Source organism: Gymnoscopelus braueri, assembly GCF_963280865.1.
Source record: "Gymnoscopelus braueri genome assembly, chromosome: 3".
NCBI lineage: Eukaryota > Metazoa > Chordata > Actinopteri > Myctophiformes > Myctophidae > Gymnoscopelus > Gymnoscopelus braueri.
Window position 1 is genome coordinate 35,660,380 of NC_137612.1, and position 18,768 is coordinate 35,679,147.

An 18,768-nucleotide genomic window follows, 5' to 3' on the forward strand; every position below is an offset into this window, starting at 1 on the left:
GTGTGTGTTTGTGTGTGTGTTTGTGTGTGTTTGTGTGTGTGTGTGTGTGTGTGTGTGTGTGTGTGTGCGTGCGTGCGTGCGTGCGTGCGTGCGTGCGTGCGTGCGTGCGTGCGTGCGTGCGTGCGTGCGTGCGTGCGTGCGTGTGTGTCTTATGATAAATATGCAGGGGGGGCTCACTCACCTTCCCCCTCTTTTGACTTTTCCCCTGGAGCTGCAAAGATTAATAAATCATGACAGCACTGCTCTTCAATAGTGTGTGTGCATGTGTGTGTGTGTGTGTGTGTGTGTGTGTGTGTGTGTGTGTGGTGTGTGTGTGTGTGCGTGTGCGTGTGCGTGCGCGTGTGTGTGTGTGTGTATTCTGATAATGCCGTTTTCTACATCACCTGATGACGACTGTACTGGGAACTGATGTGGAACTGAGATCAGAGAGATACTTGAGAGAAATTGCTGACGGGAACAGGAAATTATATTCCAAGGGCTTTTGTTTGCAGTTATCAAAAGGAGGTTTGCTCATTGATTTTGAGGCATAGCGTCTGGCAGAGTGAAAACAGTCTCATTACTCAAGCCTAATGTCAGTTCAGTCTTCTCATTACTTTATTGCCTAAACACACTGATGCCTAAAAATAGTGTTATTTCCTGAACCATTTCATACCAAAGAAGCCTATGTCTCCTCTTTGTTATGTTTTCCACTGCACCCACTGCTTGTCAGATTTCAGGTGCAATGAACTGGTGATGAATGACTGCACAAATGTCAGTTCTGTTAAGGATGAGGATCTCTTTCATTTTGACGTAAGTAAGAGCAGGTTCCATGAGAGGTATAGCGCGTGCATCTGGGTGAATAGATGGATCACTACTCTAGCAATGGGGGCAGGGATGTTGATGCTGTTCTGGGATTGTCAGTTAAGACAGTTTTTTTGCAGCATAGATCTGTAGGAGGCTAGCCATCTGTAAGAGGGTTTGTCCGTGTGTGTGTGTCTGTGTTTGTCTGGTGATTATCTCACAAACCGCTGGACCGACCAGTGGCCAGTAGGCCAAAGTAGTACCTCCATGCATTTTTTTCACATATGTTTTATATGTTTTTGTAATATTTCTCTTTCATTGCATAATAATGGAAGACAACAGGGCTCGAATCACGTCAAAACCTTGCCCAAATTTGTAGTCGTAAATTTGCCCCAGCTAGCCACATGAAGACCGAGATCCACATGGGAGCTATGCCGTTCCCATGTGAATCTTGAGTTGAGATCCACATGATTAAAAACAATATTTAATGGAACCATAAGGTTAGGAACCAAAACATATTTTGAGACGTTCCTAACAAACCCTACAACATCTTACCATGTATTACGGCAACGTGAACCTGACTGTAGGTGGCAAGATCTTCACAAACAACCAGAAGGAGCGAGTGCATTCTCCGGCAGCGGCAACAGCCGCGGAACGTCCGCGGAACTTCCGGTGGAGGAGCGGCAGCTCCCGGCAGTGACTGCCGGCGGTGGAGCGTCAGCTGCCGGCGGAGCAGCGGAACTGCCGCGGAAACTGCCGGTGGAGGAGCGGCAGTCAACTTCTTTTTCCGCCGATAAAGTATAGTTTTGGACCATGACGGAGCCGCGCCGAATCAGCAGACCTTGAGGCCAAGGAGTTGCGCCCGAGCGCCTCCAGGCGCGAGTGCCCGCGACGACCGGCCGATGGTCTGCTATTCGACTAAGCGGCGTCCGAGTTATGTACCGATAGGCACAGAATCGTAAATAATATTAGTGGGGACTGCGTTACACAAACGCAGCACACTCCCAAAGCTGACGCCACCGGCAGCTCCAGCCGGCGCCGCCGCCGCCGCCACCGGCAGCAGCCGCTGCCGGAAAATGCACTCGCTGTCCCTCCAAACAACACCAGTGAAAAAAACATAGTCATAGTGTGTTTTGTAAACAAATATGACATGGGTTACTTAATTGTTGCAAATTCATTGAGATACCAGTCACTGACGAAGTCCCCACATGCCTAGACGAAGAGTCTTAAGAACAAGAACCAACGACAGAACAGTCTAAGGAAATAAGTTACAGTAAGGAAAGAAAGCCAGAGTCAACACAACTGTAACATGTCACCATGGAAACTATATCCAACAGAGTTGTGCAAGATGGCAATAGTACCCAGGCCAGACATCAGCATTAGCACCTGTCAATGTGTCAATGCCAAGTGATTCAAGCAAGGAAATTCTCCTCTACGCTCTGCTGGGATTCACAAAGCGATTCTTCATTCATTCTTGAGGAAGTGGCAGATGTTCTATATCAAGTGAAGCTGAAACTATCAACAATGTTGTCAAAAAAGGACAATTGTACCCTGTAAGGGCCTCAAAGGCCCACAAATAAGAGGGCTATTCTCCTCTAAGAAGATCATAGAGTCAACAGCTTACAATCGTGTATTCATCCCTGCAAATCTGACACACATTCCAACCCCGGAAACCGCCAAGTCATGGCCTCGTTTGGCCTGACAACGTTTTCTGACAGTAAGAGCTGTCAAAGACATAGCTCATCTCAAGTGCCATGCTAAGCAAATCAAGGGTCTCAAACATAAAATGGTAAAACTGTTAATTAGTGACTCGAACTTGGACAACCAGGGGAAACGTATACCACTAAGCCAGTCTACCTTGAAAGACCTACATAAAGACTGTTCTACTGCTTAACCACTTATACTCAATTCACTGACAGGGGTCCACTAGTAGTCTTTACTCGGTCCCTTCCTCTTTTCCCTCTACACCGAATCTGTTTACAAAAATAGCCGATCTATAATCTTTTCATTGAATGTTTGCCTATTTTCACGGAATGTTTCGCTTTGATTATGACATACCCACTCCAGAATATTTATGGCATGGAGGTTTGTTTCATAAATATTAAAATGTGTACATTGTCATGTATTTGAACAGTTCAGTGGTGGATTTGATGACAATGATGTTGACTGATGTGCAGATGAGTAAATCCATCAGTAACAGAAGAACCATGGTGTGGTGTGTTTCCTGGAGGGAGTGATACATGGCTTTTATCCCAGGTCTCTTGGGACTGGCCTGGTCACTGAAGCAGAGAGCACCAGAGAGAGGACAATGTGATTAGAATGGTAAGGAAGCAGTCAGCAGCCTACCGCTTCAATCTTTTTTTTTTTTTTTTAATTTTTATCCCGCGATTTTTGTAACCCATTTTTTTCACCCGGTGCCAATTTCCTAAGTGATCCTGGGCGCTACGCCAGCCCTACACCAGTATTACTGGTCACCCCACAGTAGGGAGGCCAGGGCCGAGCTCATGCTTCCTTCAGGCATGAGAGCCAACTGACCTTCTTGTCACCTGACAGGGGGGAGTTTCCCTGGTTGGACGTAGCGCGTGGAAGGAACACGTTATTCCAACCAGTTCCCTTCCCCTCCATCAGGCGCCCCGGCTGTCATGGGGGAGGCGGTATAGTGACCAGGATTACTACATGTTTTTGTGAGGGTATTAACTACCCTAGGAGACACGGGGAGAACATGCAAACTCCACACAGAGTAGGCCCTTTCGCCAACCCCACCTAGGGTATGGGCGCTGATGACGCGGAGGAGAAGACACGCCCCCAGCGCCCACAGCGTCCCCGGCGGGAATCGAACCCAGGACCTTCTAGCTGTGAGGCTTCAATCTTTATTCTGTAATTAGGTGGGAAATTGTGGCAAGACCCCCTCTCTCTATTTATGCCTCTCACTTTCTCTCGTCTATATTTAGGCTATTTATCACCCTCTTCTGCGTTCTGTCTCACGCTCTCTTTTGCGCTCACTCTCTCTGTCTTTTTTGCTCTTTGTGTGTGGTTAGGGTACAGATTGAGTAATTGAGTTTGGTACGGCCATGAATGTGAAAGAAGACCTATTCATAGCTGTGGATGACTGTCTTTTTAAGGTCAATCTTTGTTTAAACCAGAGGGGCTGATATGGTAATGAAGACAAGCAATTGATGTAAAAGTCTTTCAATAAGATATGTCTTTATTGGAAGAAAACGTGGATAAGAGAGTAAAAATCAACTACTTAACCCTGTTCTAAAATGTTGAAAAATGCACTTTTTTGTTGTTGTTGAAAATTCTCACCTAATGACATGCCCTGAATATAAATAGGGGCACTTGGTTGAAAGTGGTTAGAGAGAGAGAGAGAGAGAGAGAGAGAGAGAGAGAGAGAGAGAGAGAGAGAGAGAGAGAGAGAGAGAGAGAGAGAGAGAGAGAGAGAGAAAGGGGAAGGGGAAGGATGCGGTCAAGAGGTTGTGTTCTCTTTACATGTTGGTCCTGAGGGCAGATCACTGCCCCATCTCTGCCTGGAAGTGGCCTTTCACTTTAACTTATTGATCACAAGGGGTGCAGGTGGTGAGCTCAAGGCTTGTTAAAGATGCATGGGCAGCGGGGATAGGATTACTGTTGTCTTCAGGTTACAGGTACACAATGTAGAAAGAAGCCCCCTTGTTTTGCACTTGCTCTCTGGTGGAGATTTCATAAAGAAATGATCTCATGTCGTCCTTCAAACAAGTGGTGAAAATATGAAGTTGAGTCACAACCGTGGGCGCTGGGCAGTGAACCACATGCCTCCCAGTGGGATTTTACACACAGTGGCAGCTGTCTCTGTCCCTCTGTCTGTCTGATGTGTGTTGTTGTCCAGTCATGAGAGAGAGAGAGAGGGAGAGAGAGATAGAGAGAGAAAGAGAGAAAGAGAGAAAGAGAGAGAGAGAGAGAGAGGGCATTCCAGTTCAGAATAAAAGGGCTTGATGATTCATGGTCCAGTCATCCCATTCTCAGCTGTTGTCGTCTCATCAATAAAACCAGACAGCAAAAGGCTCAGGTGTGGAAAACAGCATTTTCTGAAAGCTGTCAGCAGAGGCTGTTTATCTGCATGTAACACGCTGACATGAAGATAGTACAGGTCAATGTATGCGGTGCGTGTGCGCTCGCGCGTGTGTGTGACTGATGGAATGATGAACACTGCATCCATTCCTGTTTCCCTCATGTGCCTCACGTATGCATGCATGTCTGCATGCATGTGTGCCTCTCTGTGTGTGTGTGTGTGTGTGTGTGTGTGTGTGTGTGTGTGTGTGTGTGTGTGTGTGTGTGTGCGTGCGTGTGTGTGTGTGCGTGCGTGCGTGCATGCTTCCGTGCAGGTCAAAGGCCCCAGTCTAGCCCCAGGGTTACAACAGCAGGCCTACGTATACACCCCTGGCTCCATGCTGAGCCTGGAGAGACATTGTCTACTGAACAGCAACAACACTACAGCTCTCTAGGCAGATGTTGCGGGACGTTAAATCATGGATAGAAAAGGCCTCATTAAACTATAAATGATAATAAGAAAGAAAGACAAAAGGTGAAATGGTTTCACATATCAGAGAGAGTGCGTGGTTTATTTAGCATCATAAACCCTCCAGAAATTCTTTGGAGGGTGAAATTTGGAGGTATGCTTGGAAAAGGTACAGTATGTTAACCACTTTAACCCTGGAATCCCTATGTCATAATAGGGCAACATTCGGGGAAGTAGGCAAAAATAGCAAATCTACCAATCTCACAACGAATGTGTTGCGAATCGTTGTGAGCGTATAGTTTGGCTGTTTTTGACAAAAAAAATTGGTGTAGAGGGAAAAAAGGGATAGACCCCTGGGGGACCCCGGTCAATGAAGTGGTTTTGAAGTAGGCTACTATTTTCAGCATGCCTGTTTCTAAAACGAAACACTTTGGGATAGTTGTCTCCACACTAATGTTTCAAGTGGGAAAAGAATTGTCCACTCAGACTGTGTAGGAGGACAGGGGCACCCTGTGGCCCCTCACTTACGCGTTGTGATCTTGTAGGTCTTCTATTTTACGCGCTCGACACCGTCGCGCGTCGGAGCATAAATCAGGCTTAAGTGCAGCATGGGTGGCTGCCTCATTCACGTCTGAAGAAGGGCTTTGTCACTCTCTTTTGACTCTCGTTCTCTTTTCATCGCACAAGTTTCTTTGTGTTTAATCTGATTTTCGCAATTTGATTATGTGTTGTGCGTCCACCCTTTCTAAAAGAAACAAAAAGCTGACTGTTTTCATTCTCGAGCAGCCAAACGAGCCGATTGTCTCCTGAAATTGTGTGCCTTTTGAGTGTATGATTGTGTGCGTGCGTGCGTGCGTGCGTGCGTGCGTGCGTGCGTGCGTGCGTGCGTGAGTGTGTGTGTGCATGTAAAATTAAGGTTTCAGTTGTGTATGAACCATGAGGCAGTGCGGTTCTCAAACATTTTCACGTCAACCGCGGACCCCTACTTGAAAAGATTTTGTGCCAGGAACCCCCTTAAGAGAAGATGTTTTGATAGCACCTTTTGGATCAGCTATTTTGGAATGTCAATTTGAATAAATGATGCTGCTGAGCAAGAGCAGTGTGCGGGATTTTTGTTCATGAAATACTTTTTTCATGATTGCTTCGGAATAGCTGAAACAAAATAAGTATTTGTTCCTCATAATGCTGGGGACCACCAGGAACCCCTTCAAGGACCCCTGGGGGTCCCCGGACCCCACTTTGAGAACCCCTGCGATGGTGATCTAGATACCAGAAGCATCTCAGCTACCTAGGAAATTACAGGGAGGATGGATTCACACAGTCAGGGACCCACTAGGCTGAGGAGGATTACAAGGTTAAGTCAAGGTCTTAGTACGTCAACAATTCACTGAGCTGAGATGGATCAACAGTACTGTTCTAGAACACATAAAGGGCTGTTATTTATTTCCTCTTTGAGGAAAATCACTTGTGAAGGAAATCGAAGTCCCACTTCTGATCCCATGAATGATGAGCTCCCTGTGATGACGGATGGACGGACGGATGGACGGACGGATGGACGGACGGACGGACAGACATATCCCATGAGGGAAATTCAATTGTCATAGCAGCACGGCAGTATGAAATACAAGACAGATACAGAAATGAGAAATTTATATAATAAAAGATATTCAAAATTAGAGTATACCCGCTCTCTCTCATTGCTTCTAATGCTGAATTTTTACTTTATTGCGTGCCAGTGTCGCATGCCAAAAATAGCAGATCTACAAACTTGTGAGCTTTTAGATCGGCTATTTCCGGCATGCCACCAGTCCGGCGCGCAACCAAAAATAAATCGGGCGTAAGGGAGAGACCATTCAATTCCAGTGAGAGGGGTGTGAGTCCTGAGTGTGGGGGAGGTGTGAGGAGGGAGGAATGGGAGGGTTTATGTGGGGGTGGGGAGGACAGCGTCCTGCTGAGACTCAGCGCTGGGGTCACTGCACACACTCTCCTCAATGAACACATGGGAATGAGGGTAGTGGGGATGAGTGTAATGGGGCCTCTTGTCATGTGTGCATGTGTGTGTCTGCCCATGTGAGGGTCAATTTAGGAAAGAGGGGTGATGTGGTCAACAGTGGAAGAGGATGTTATGTTTTAATAAAACAGAACGCTAATGATCAGTAGGCCTGTCCAGCAAACACGTGGTGTTATGTGGCTTTATGCAACGCAATGCTATCTTTTGCATTTAGAATAGAAACAGTGGCAAAACCAGACAGCCAGTGAGATGCATGCTTTTAGAGTAACTCAATATTTGGAACTATACCGTTTACTGGCATACACCATACTTATCCAATAAATATTACTTGATATGTGATTATTATTCAGAGCACAATATAGCTCTCCTAAACCTTGTCTTCGGATGTGCAAAATAACAGGTCCAAATGAATTAACCATTGATGAGTAATCACTCTTAAATACATAAATAAATAATACAATTAACAAAAAAAACTTTTAATTTTAAAGGACCATACCAGTTGTCTGGCATGTTAGCCCATTGACATACATATAGTCATAGCTACTGGCGACCAATTTCCAAAGCATTCTGTAGTTTGTTTAATTTCTGAGGAAGCCACTAGATTCCATTCATTTCAGTATGGTATGAAAGTGAACTTGCAGTGTCTTAACTCTTAAGACTTCAGATAGGTAATCCATACAGTAAACCTTATTGTGCTTTTGTGTTTTTTATATAGATATAGATATAGATATAGATATAGATATAGATATAGATATAGATATAGATATAGATATAGATATAGATATTGTTGCGTATATTGTAACCTTGTTCGAACAAGGCCCATGATCCAAAAGGGAGGGAGCATTTGGTGAACTCCGACTTGTCTGTTGAGTTCAATCGATAATTTCAACTGGAAGTGCAAAGATGACACTTGGTGAGTGCTGCAAGTTTGGGCTATTGATTAATTGAATTTAGCAATATAGCGTCATATTACAATATCCCCTGTCTGTCAATTGTCACTCCTTGTTTCCCTGGGGAATGTAAGTGTGAGGAGGAAATGGAAATCCTTTAACAGCACCAGAACTCTTCAAATTAAATCGTGTATCCAAGAAAACCAGGGATCTTGGTCTGAAAGAGTTTAATGCGTTTTTAAACCTGGATTGATTTGTAAAGTCAAGCCGAAAAAGACTTAGAAGATTTACAAAGAATATGTGAAAATATTCAAAATGTTTCCTTTTTCTTTCAAAGATAACTCATGTATACTGTACAACGGGCTCTTTTTGACTTGCAATATGACAAAGTATAAAATAGGAGTTAGAGCCAGCAGCCAGCATGATATCTGACTTGAACTGACATCTACATTACTAACCCCACGAGACTATGTTAAGGTTATGCGTTAAGGTTAAGGTTATTATAGCGTATGTTAAACAAGAAGGACGTGGCTAAGAGGAACAGCCTATTACGAAAAGCCTGATAAAATGTGATCCCACTTATTATAGCCTTGTACATTCCACAGGCCTCTGGTTTATGTTGAGGAGTTTAAGGTGATACCTCTCTCTACTTCACACACAGGCAGGTGTTTGGGTGTTCGAGTGGGAGGTCTGCTAAACTGGTACAACATATACTCAGGGGAGAGGGGGGCTATATATGCTGGTAGTGGGATAAGCCAAGACACCAAATCTGTTTGTCTAACTGAGGAAGACATAATAATAATCAGTCAACCGTATGAGCTTGTCATATTTAGAAAAACATTGAAAGAACATCTCAAAAGGTATCCATTAGGTCTGCATTTTGAGCACTTCATCTGTGTGCATAATATTTATGTGATAGCTATAGGAGGGGACATGACAAAGAAGATTCTTGGAATTATACAGTATTTATTTCCAGAGCTTTAGAGAACCATACACCATACAGCTATGCTGCTTGCATTGCCCAGGTATAAACTGGAAATAAAACTGGCTACAGTAATGGACTGGCCAGACAGAGGCTCTTGCTGAGTGTGTGTGCAGTCGTGAACGGGACAGCCGTGTCCTGTTCACTTCCATTCTAATGTGAGCGACATATGACGCACGAATGGAAGCAAGTGAGCATGTGTTTCAGGAGCGCATGTGTGACTGTGCCATTATTCTGTTGTGCATAATAAATGCACAACAGGTGTGTAGTCACACCTAGCTCGAGTCCAATTAGTATGACTCAGGCCAGGTGTGACTGCTTAAATCAGCCACACTACAATTTTACTATATAGAACCTGTAGACCAACTACAAGTTAAATCAAATTTTTGAACCACAGTGATTTGCTTAAAGTATTTATTCAATCCTTGGGAAATTACCTCACATTAGCCAGACACAAATCCTCAGCTGCACTCTCTCCCTCTTTAATTCCAAAATGGTCATAGATAAAATGTTATGGGCAAACAATGATTTCATTTCATTACCCTTTGCCCAGTTCTTTGCTCACATCGTTGTTGGGAATTGAGTCAGAGACTGTAACACCATCCACCCTGAGCCAACTCCACTTCCAAGCTTGTCTTTCAGTAAACCCAGATTTGACACAGAGAGCGAGACTCTGTGTGAGTGTACCGTGCCTACCCTCAATCAATTTGTAAAAAAAACAACAACAGAGAAGCACGTTTCCCAGAAGGAAATGCATGTATTTAATTCAGTCTGACGAGAAGCAGGGATAAAACATATCTCCACTGGTGATAAAAATGAATTGCCAGAGAGTGAGGTATCAAAAACAGAAGCATGGATCCCCCCATCATCCACCCCATCAAATACAACCCTGGTGACGTGTGACTGTGTGAGTGTACCAGTTGTACCCTCAACCATGTGGGTGAAAGCTGGGTGTTGAGTGTGAAGGTGACAGAGCCTGGTGGAATGCCTGCATGAGACCAGCCACTCCAGACCCGACACCGACATGAGGGTGTGTGTTTGTGCGCGTGAGAGTGTGTGTGTGTGGTTTGGGCAATGCTGAGGTTGAAGGGCTTTTTCGTCAGGTGGAAGATAAGAAGCAATTATGTGGGTGTGTGGGCATATTTTCTGGAAGACAACTGGAGAGGTGTGGGATGTTCCACTGCCTTATCTATTAGAGTATGTGTAACCTCCACCCCTATGACCCCTGAACCACCATTTCTCCACGGTCCCTTCTCCATGACCACTGAGTCATAGTGGCACAAAGCAAAACGAACTTAAGACAATGGGGGCTGACAACAGCTGCAGTCCTTTCCTGGAACCCATTAACTACTCTTTAAAGTTATTGGGGGAAAATATGATTCTATTCTATTCTAAATTATATTGGTTCGACAGATTTGTTGATAGAATCTATAGCTACATTCCAGGATTCTCTGTACATATGTATGTCTGTATTTCTGTCTGTTCTAAGCATATTATCTTGAACCGTTCATCCAATCGACTTCACCCTTTATTGCTGAAGATCCAAGTGAGTGCAGTGTCAAGTGTGAAGTCGATCGGATGAGTGATCCTCAAGAACGCTGCGATCAGCCACACCGAGGTTCTCAACAATGCTGCAAGCGTTGATTAAAACCAGAAAAAGACAAGACCTTTGCCATATCACAATATTACAATATGCAATATCCCAGACAGTATCTAGTCTCATATCACAAAATCCATATTGATATATTGCCCAGCATCACAGCATATTGGCCATATTTTCATCCTAGCTTGAATAAAACTGTACAACACAAAATGTGAGTTACAGCAGGGGTTTGATTCCAGGAGGTAGATTCTAACCAGAAATCGTTACTCTTCATTAAGAGACTCCAGGGTCTTTCACATCTCTGCTTCTCTGTCTGTTTGTGTCTGCCTGAAGTCTAGCCACTCACATCGCTATCAGCTGGCCCATATTTATAGCCAAAATGCTTCCCAGCCATGAAGAGAGCTCTAATTTAAGTGAGTTGCATATACGTACATACAACAAGGCAGATAGGCCTGAGGGGGGAGCATATGGGATATTTTTTACACAGGATTTGTATTAACCTTATCTTAACCTTGCTTTGGTGTTTGTTTGACGAATACTTAACAGAATACCTGTGTTCATTTTATTAGAATCATTAAATAAGTTGGCTTTGCCCTGTCACACTCTCTGTCTGTCTTTCCCTCCTTTCTGCTGTCTGTCTGTTAACCTCTCCCTCTGTTACTGTGTGTCTCGCTCCTCTGCTTGTGCCATGGCTGACAGCATTGGGTGGAATGTGGCTCAACGGAGGGTTTTTAAATAGCCTCCTGGCCTAGCCTAGCCACTCCAAATAAGGTAGACAGCAGTGCTATGGCCCCCAAAATATCAGCACTCACCTCACTGAAAATAAAACGTTTCCTGTCTTTGTTACTAAAGATTGTAGGAATTCTATTTGTTTTAGTTAGAATTAACCCTCCAGTCTTGTGTAGGCCTACATCTCAAATTAACGTACAAAAACAACATATACTTTATTTTAGGATTGGTAGGATTCAAACCCATGACCTTGTTGCACTGCACTGAAGCATTCGACATACAGTTGAATGTACAGTAATGACTGACTGACTTAGGCATGCTATAGGCTGCTGGGTTTGAAAACATACTGAAATAATCACATCTGAAATAGAAAGAGAGCAGGTGATGGATAATGGTTAGGCTGTGTCACATGTATGGCTGTCTACACATCTTCATATCAGCTCAGGATTTCACTTTGTTCTCATGTGACGTAATCTCATAGTCACATTGTTGGAATCTATAGCCAGACTACAGTGACTATAGGGCTTGCAAACGATCAACTACACACATTTGTTGAGGTATACAGTGCATAACCGCGTGTCTTAAATCTCCAAAAAAAAAATCCGAAAATTAATATCCATTACGTCTGTCCTGGTGTCATCATAGAGTTATAATATATCTAAAGGGTGAACGGCCTCGCCCCCACCTATTCATTTCAATGAAAGTTGCTCACAAGCGCATGAAGCACCCGGAAATACCTCTACTTCCTGGATTGGCTCCAACGTTGGAGCCAATAGAGCAGGCGCACTAGGGTTTCAAACGGTAGACGCACGTGCATTAGCGTTTAAATGCAGAAGTCTTGCAATCCCAGATTTGACCACCGGGCGACTGCAGCTTCACTACTGTTCTACCATGATTCTGGGGGCTTGGGTGTCATGGACAGAACCTCAACCTAAAATGTAAGAAACCTGACATTAAACTATAATTTCATTGTTGTTCCTTTAGGATCCTGGTTGGGGCGCCACAAGCTGCAGGACAGGGTGCTTTGCGAGGCAGTCGGCCGGGGGCATTATTCAGGTGTCCCATCACACCAGAGGAGTACGACTGTGAAAGAGTGGATATTGATGGAGAAGGTTAGTTTATTTCTTGCTTAATCTCTCAAGACAGATTCAGAGCTCTGCAACTGAATCTCCCATTACAACGTGTAGAGTTGTTGTTATTAGGAATTAAAACTAAGGAGCACCACCGGAAGAGGAGGGCTGAAGGAGGGTAAACGGGCAGACATCCCGTCTCTACACAGGGAATTGGGCGGTGCCCCCAGAGGCGAATTCAAAGGGGGGGGAAAGTGTTTTCTTTTTTTTGACGATTCCCAGATTGTTTATTTCCTAATCCCTTCCTCCCTGGTTACATTTTTGAATAATTCTCAACAATTATTATCCATGGCTTCCTATTATCATCCCAGACCATTTCTAAACATTCTTTGTCAGCCTTGTTCCATCATGTCATTTAACTTTTTTTTTCAAAGAAAACAAAAGAAAGCCATTAAATATCACTGATAGAGGCTATTATATCACTATTATACCAGGCAACTTGTGTGCCGCTTCAAAAATAATGGATACTGATTCCTTTACATTATGGAAACTACAATTACTGTCACTTTCTTTTCTTTTCCCCAGTGAATCCAGAGAGAGAAAGCAAGGACAACCAATGGCTGGGAGTTACAGTGAAGAGCCAGGGGATTGGTGGGAAAGTGGTGGTAAGTGACTGTGAACAGGATGGGGTTTGGTGGAAAGGTGGTGGTAAATAACAGTGAGCAGCCAGGGGATTGGTGGAAAAGTGGTGGTAAGTGAAGTCCAAGTCACAATGGTGCCTAGCTATGTTAGGTTGTATTGTTTGATGAAATGAAGACTTGTGTTGTTGCATTGCTGCTCACCTAGTGTTTCAATTTCAAGGAAACCAATCTTCTGCTGACCCATGTTTTCCTGACACTGAGGACAGTTTCAACCACAGTCATATTATAGATTGAAACTATACTGACTTGAGGTGCTAATGTATTGTAAATTAAACAAATTGATACAGATGCTGGGTGTCTATTAATTACTTTAGAATGGACGACTCCTTCAGCTGTTTGGCAGCAACAGGGATAGGAAGAAGATTTAGTAAATTATTATTAGTAACATTATACACAAGATTACATGAGTTTAATTGGCACTGGGTGAAGAAATGGGTTCCGAAATCATGGGATAAAACATTTAAATCATTTAAAAAAGATTACAGAGTGTAAAATACATTGTACAATAAAAGAGAGTCTTTCTTAGCTCAGTGTCTTTCAGTCTGCCAGAACAATCTAGTTATATAAGATAGCCTATATTCCCATTCCTCCCCAGACCTGCGCCCACCTGTATGAGCTCAGGCAGCGCGTGAACCAGTCCTCGGAGACACGAGACCCCATCGGACGCTGCTACGTCCTGAGTGAGGACCTGACGGAGCGAGACGATCTGGACGGAGGGGAGTGGAAGTTCTGCGAGGGCCGGCCTCAGGGGCACGAGCAGTTCGGCTACTGTCAGCAAGGCATGTCTGTCAGCTTCACCCCGGACAATGACTTCATCCTGTTCGGGGCTCCGGGAACATACAACTGGAAAGGTATAGAGAGTGACGCTTTTGACTTGCACTATAGCCAGACTAGACTAGAGCAGAGGCTCACAACCTTTTCTGGATCAGTGCCCACTTGAAAATCTTGATAGCGTTCGCAGCCCACCCATCTGACCACTTAAAGCGGCTTAAGTGGTCAGATGGGTGGGCCACGTGTATATTCAGAGCATGAATTACGTTTATTTTAATGATCAATCAAAACGATTATGTTCCGGCTTGGATCAATGGAACTAACGTAGTATAGTATAAGTTCCTATTTATCGGTGTCATGATGAAAACCCATTTTTCAAGCTGTTAGAGAAAAGATACCATGACTTTTATCCCACATTCATTTGTTTATATTAATGTTATATTATCAATAATATATTAGTGTTTTGCCAATTATTTGGGGGCCCACTTGCAATATCTTCACGGCCCACCAGTGGGCCCCGGCCCACAGGTTGAGAATCACTGTGGTAGATTAAGAGCTCTCAGAGACAGCTTTATTAAAATTAGTCCTATAATATTACTTTATGAATATAAAAATTCTAATCAATATCATGTCAACAGGGTAATGATATCCAATATTAATCTTCTAAAATGTTACCTGTGGATGCGATAATTCTTTCCAGGTTTCTGTGTTCCAATTATATGACCTCCTTTAGACGAATGGAGGTTGTAAGGCTTAAATAATATATTAACGTATGAATCTATCTTATCCTTCAAAACCCAGCACAATATGACATAGCGATGTCCTACATTTGGCTTCGAGTCAAAAAGCCTTTTTACAGCCTAATCTATTACAGCGAACTGTAAGCCACAGTGGCTGATTCTTGTAAACTCCCCACATACAACAATGTTGGATAATCTAATCTAATTCACTATCCATACCATAGGGTTGGATAAACAATATCTAATTGATTAATAACCTAATCTATGGGATGGAACCAGCCTCCGTACAGATCAATGGTGCTTCATTAATTAAGGAAAGTACTGAGATTGATCCGTTGCAGTAAGTCGTTGCCAGGCTGATGTATAGCTTTGTCTTGGACTATGTGGTCAATATATAAGAGGAACCAGGTTTACTGTCTTATGCCACAAATTACATACAAAACTACTGGATTTATGGATGATTTTGCATTGCAACAGTTTTTCTATTTTTTTTTTTCATTTTGTACTGTATATCAGTGAGGAAGGCTGTATGTACCACTTGTGTATTCTGAGTGTGTGTGTACAGGTTGCACTTGAGTGTGCGTGCGTGCGTGCGTGCGTGCGTGCGTGCGTGCGTGCGTGCGTGCGTGCGTGCGTGCGTGCGTGCGTGCGTGCGTGCGTGCGTGCGTGCGTGCGTGCGTGTACAATGTGTATGAAAGAGAATATGTATGCTAGGGTCTTTATCCATTTGTATGAGACAGTGTGAATGGCTGTGGTCTGTGTGTGTGTGTATTGTGTCTTCACATGTCTCTGTTCCAGGTGAGATGCGAGTCCAGCTCCTCAACCAATCTCTGCTGGATCTTGGTTATTATGATGACGGGCCTTACGAGGTGGCGGACCAGAAGCAGCTCAATGCCCAGCTCATCCCTGTGCCCTACCACAGTTACCTGGGTAGGATCCGCCCTCCCCGCTCGCTGCTGCCTGCGCACAGTGGAGAGAGCGAGAGGGCAAATGGAACGGCGACATTATAGTTCAGACTGTACCCAAAATACCCCTGCCCACTGTTGACCATCTAACCCCAGCAGCCAACTATAGTACCAACTCTCAAACTGGCCCTGACCGGACACAGAGGTGGGAGGGGGAGCTTCGTGTTTTGATGTCCCACGGTTCACTGGGGTTTGATGCCGGCTGACCAATCCATTTTTTAAAAATACTTTTGGGTGGACATTGTCAAAAAATAGTTTTGCCTGAGGGTTGACAGAACATGAATGCTTTTGTGGATGGGATCCTACAATGTCTCAAAGTCAGTTTAACCACTTAGGTGTCCCTATTTTGGACGTGTTATGGCAAAAAACTTTTTTTTAAATTGCAAAACCTTTAGATCTATTTTCAATTTTCACCATATGAAACAGTCGTACGACCAATTATGAAATACAGCTGAAGTGGTACCAGTAATATTGTAAAAACACCTGTCATGTTCAGTGGGCAGTGAAAAGGATTTTGGGTACAATGGGAATCTGGCTTGTCGTCGCTTCTCCAGGTACCCAGTGGATGTGAAAGAAAAGCCACTGAAATCACCACGACGCCTAAAAAAAGCACCAATCAACCATGCCATCCCTTCTCACCTGCACCTCCCTCTCCCACTTTCTCTCTCTTTTCACGCTTTGTCCCTCACCATTCACCCACTCCTCCACCCCCCCACCCCATGCATTCCACTCCTCCTCCTCTCCTCTCCTCTCCTCTATTTCTCTGCGTGGGCCATAGGGCTCTTGTTCGTGGCTAGCCCTGTTGAAGATGCGCTGCTCTACAAAACTCTGGAGCCCTCCAACCAGCCCACGTTTGAAGACGTAGCTCTTAATAGCTACTTAGGTTTGTAGGCGTGAGGTTGCCGTTTGTTTGAACCGGACTGGGGTTGTAGTGGCAGTAGTCCTGTGTCCTCGTCTCTGTCTCTTACCCTCTGTTCTTTGTGCTGATTCTGGCCGGGGTCTTTAGAGACTACTAGTGTGTCTAGAACCTGTGTAGAATTTTGAGATTTGTCACTCTCATTGTCATAAAGAGACAGCCATCCTCTGTTCATCTCCATTGAGATTGTATCCTAAATTTCAATTGGTGAATGTATAATAGATACTGTTATAGTTTGGGTTTTTTTTTGTGGGGGGGGGGGACCCACATAGTGTAAAGATTGACCCTAATGCAGTGGTTCTCAAACCTTTTAATTTCAAGGACCCTTAGTTTGGTATATTAGGCTACGGACTCCCATAACTCTGAGAGTGTACAAATGGAACCAAATGGACAAAGTTCCATTTGTACACGTCTTACAGACCTGTAGGGGTCCATTTAGTTCCTAACTATCAATAATATACCTGAGTTCTCCCTAAAACCTCTTAAGGACCCCTGGGGGTCCCCGTACCCCACTTTGAGAACCACTACCCTAATGTAACCATAACTTACATTTTTACGGGTCCCATTTGGGTCCATATCCATGCTCTCAGATTTAAATGAACACTGAGGATCTTGTTTTACACTGGCTAGCTGGTGATTTGACACCAGCAAGGCAATGGTTGTCTCTTTGATTAGCAGCAGGATCATGTGTGTATCTGTAGATCTCTGTGGTCTGTTCAGCCAGTCTGTCAGTCTGCATGTACTGTATGTGCGTCATAGTCTTTACAATCCAGGGTCTCTTGGTGGTGGTTCTTCTTGGGTTTTCTTAGCTTGGTTTTCTCTTTTGGCTGGTTTACTGACAAGATAGATGCATTTGACTAACAGCCTAAAGGTAGATCTCTCATTGAACACGGTTTGCAGTGCTAACTGTTTGTCAGTGCTAACTTCCGTCTTTCTACAGAATTCAGAGCAATGCATCCAGACTGAACTGAGTTGCGTGTCTAATCTATGGGTATTTACGGAAGACTCCCTAGTGATTCTTTATAATGAGCCATTTTAGAGGATAGTCTAATTGTCCCCACTTAAGATGTATGATGTTTTCTTTCTGTGTGTAACCAAAACAACAACAGATTTCACATGGCCATTTGAGGGCTAATGAGTTTTAACTAATAAGGTTTTCGCGAGGTCAGTTATTCTTTTCCATTAACTGTGTGGACCCACTCTCTATTCATGCTATACCAACCCCACTTACCTTACACTCCTCATAAAGAGCCTTCTCCCCACGGCAGTAATTCCCACATGACCAATGATCGTCAATTATAACTCGCATGTCCTCCATAAATCCTAACGGAATGATGTCTCACACATACTGTATGTATGCACGCTTACTAAAACACAGACACCGAGTTGTTGCTGTATTAATGTGGAGGTATTTAATTTTAATAACACTTCCTTCATGGGATGATAGATGCCAGCTTTATAACATTAACGTTGGTTATTTTATTTCGACCTATAGAATCAGAGCAGACATTACATTTTGGCATCTAGGCCAAGGTCCACTCAAATCATGTAGGCTATACTGTAAAATATCATTGAATGGTTTTCAGCCTAGACAAATTTAATTTGAGCTCCACTATTCAGCACTTAGTTTTCTTCAGATCCTGCATTATCTTTATAATACAGAGACTCAGACAAAATGTAAACATCACAATTCAATCAGTTTAGACTGCAGTTGGCCTTTCACAAGCCTGATGCCCACCTTTAACCATGACCACTTTCAACACGGTTTAGGTGTCCCTATTTGAAATTTGGCCAGAATTGTCCAAAAATAGCAAAAATATAAAATCTACAGTACAAGCATCACAATGCATCTGCTTGTGGATTGGCTATTTTAGCAATTTGTCTATTCAGGATGAAGTTTCCATTCCACGTTTAGTTTTACAGAGACTGTATATTGGATGGCGTGTGTGTTTAAAAAAAGGCCACACCAGTCACCTTCTCGGACAGAAGGGATGAGCTCTGTGTGTAAAAAGTAGCAGCTTGTTCATTGGTTTTTACAGGAGCTGTTTATACGCCGACTGTTGCATTCCACACCTGCCACCCTGGAGCTGTGCACTGTTTGTCTGTCTCCGTTTG

At 43.8% G+C, this 18,768-nt stretch overlaps 1 protein-coding gene across 4 annotated transcripts in view; it reads left to right on the forward strand.

The window, feature by feature from the left end:
• itga7 (integrin, alpha 7) overlaps positions 1-18,768 on the forward strand; it is a 48,842-nt gene that overhangs the window by 8,931 nt on the left and 21,143 nt on the right. For 3 of the 4 annotated variants that reach the window (XR_013932957.1, XM_080425092.1, XM_080425093.1), the window contains exons 2-5: positions 12,475-12,602; positions 13,146-13,225; positions 13,857-14,112; positions 16,516-16,620. Coding sequence is in view for 3 of the 4 variants with exons in the window: in XM_080425092.1 (XP_080281218.1) it covers positions 12,475-12,602; positions 13,146-13,225; positions 13,857-14,112; positions 16,516-16,620 (569 nt within the window). In the remaining variant the exon portion in view is untranslated. Of the gene's footprint in view, positions 1-12,474; positions 12,603-13,145; positions 13,226-13,856; positions 14,113-15,574; positions 15,703-16,515; positions 16,621-18,768 lie in introns of those variants that run through there. The other variant, XM_080425094.1, reaches the window with a different exon arrangement.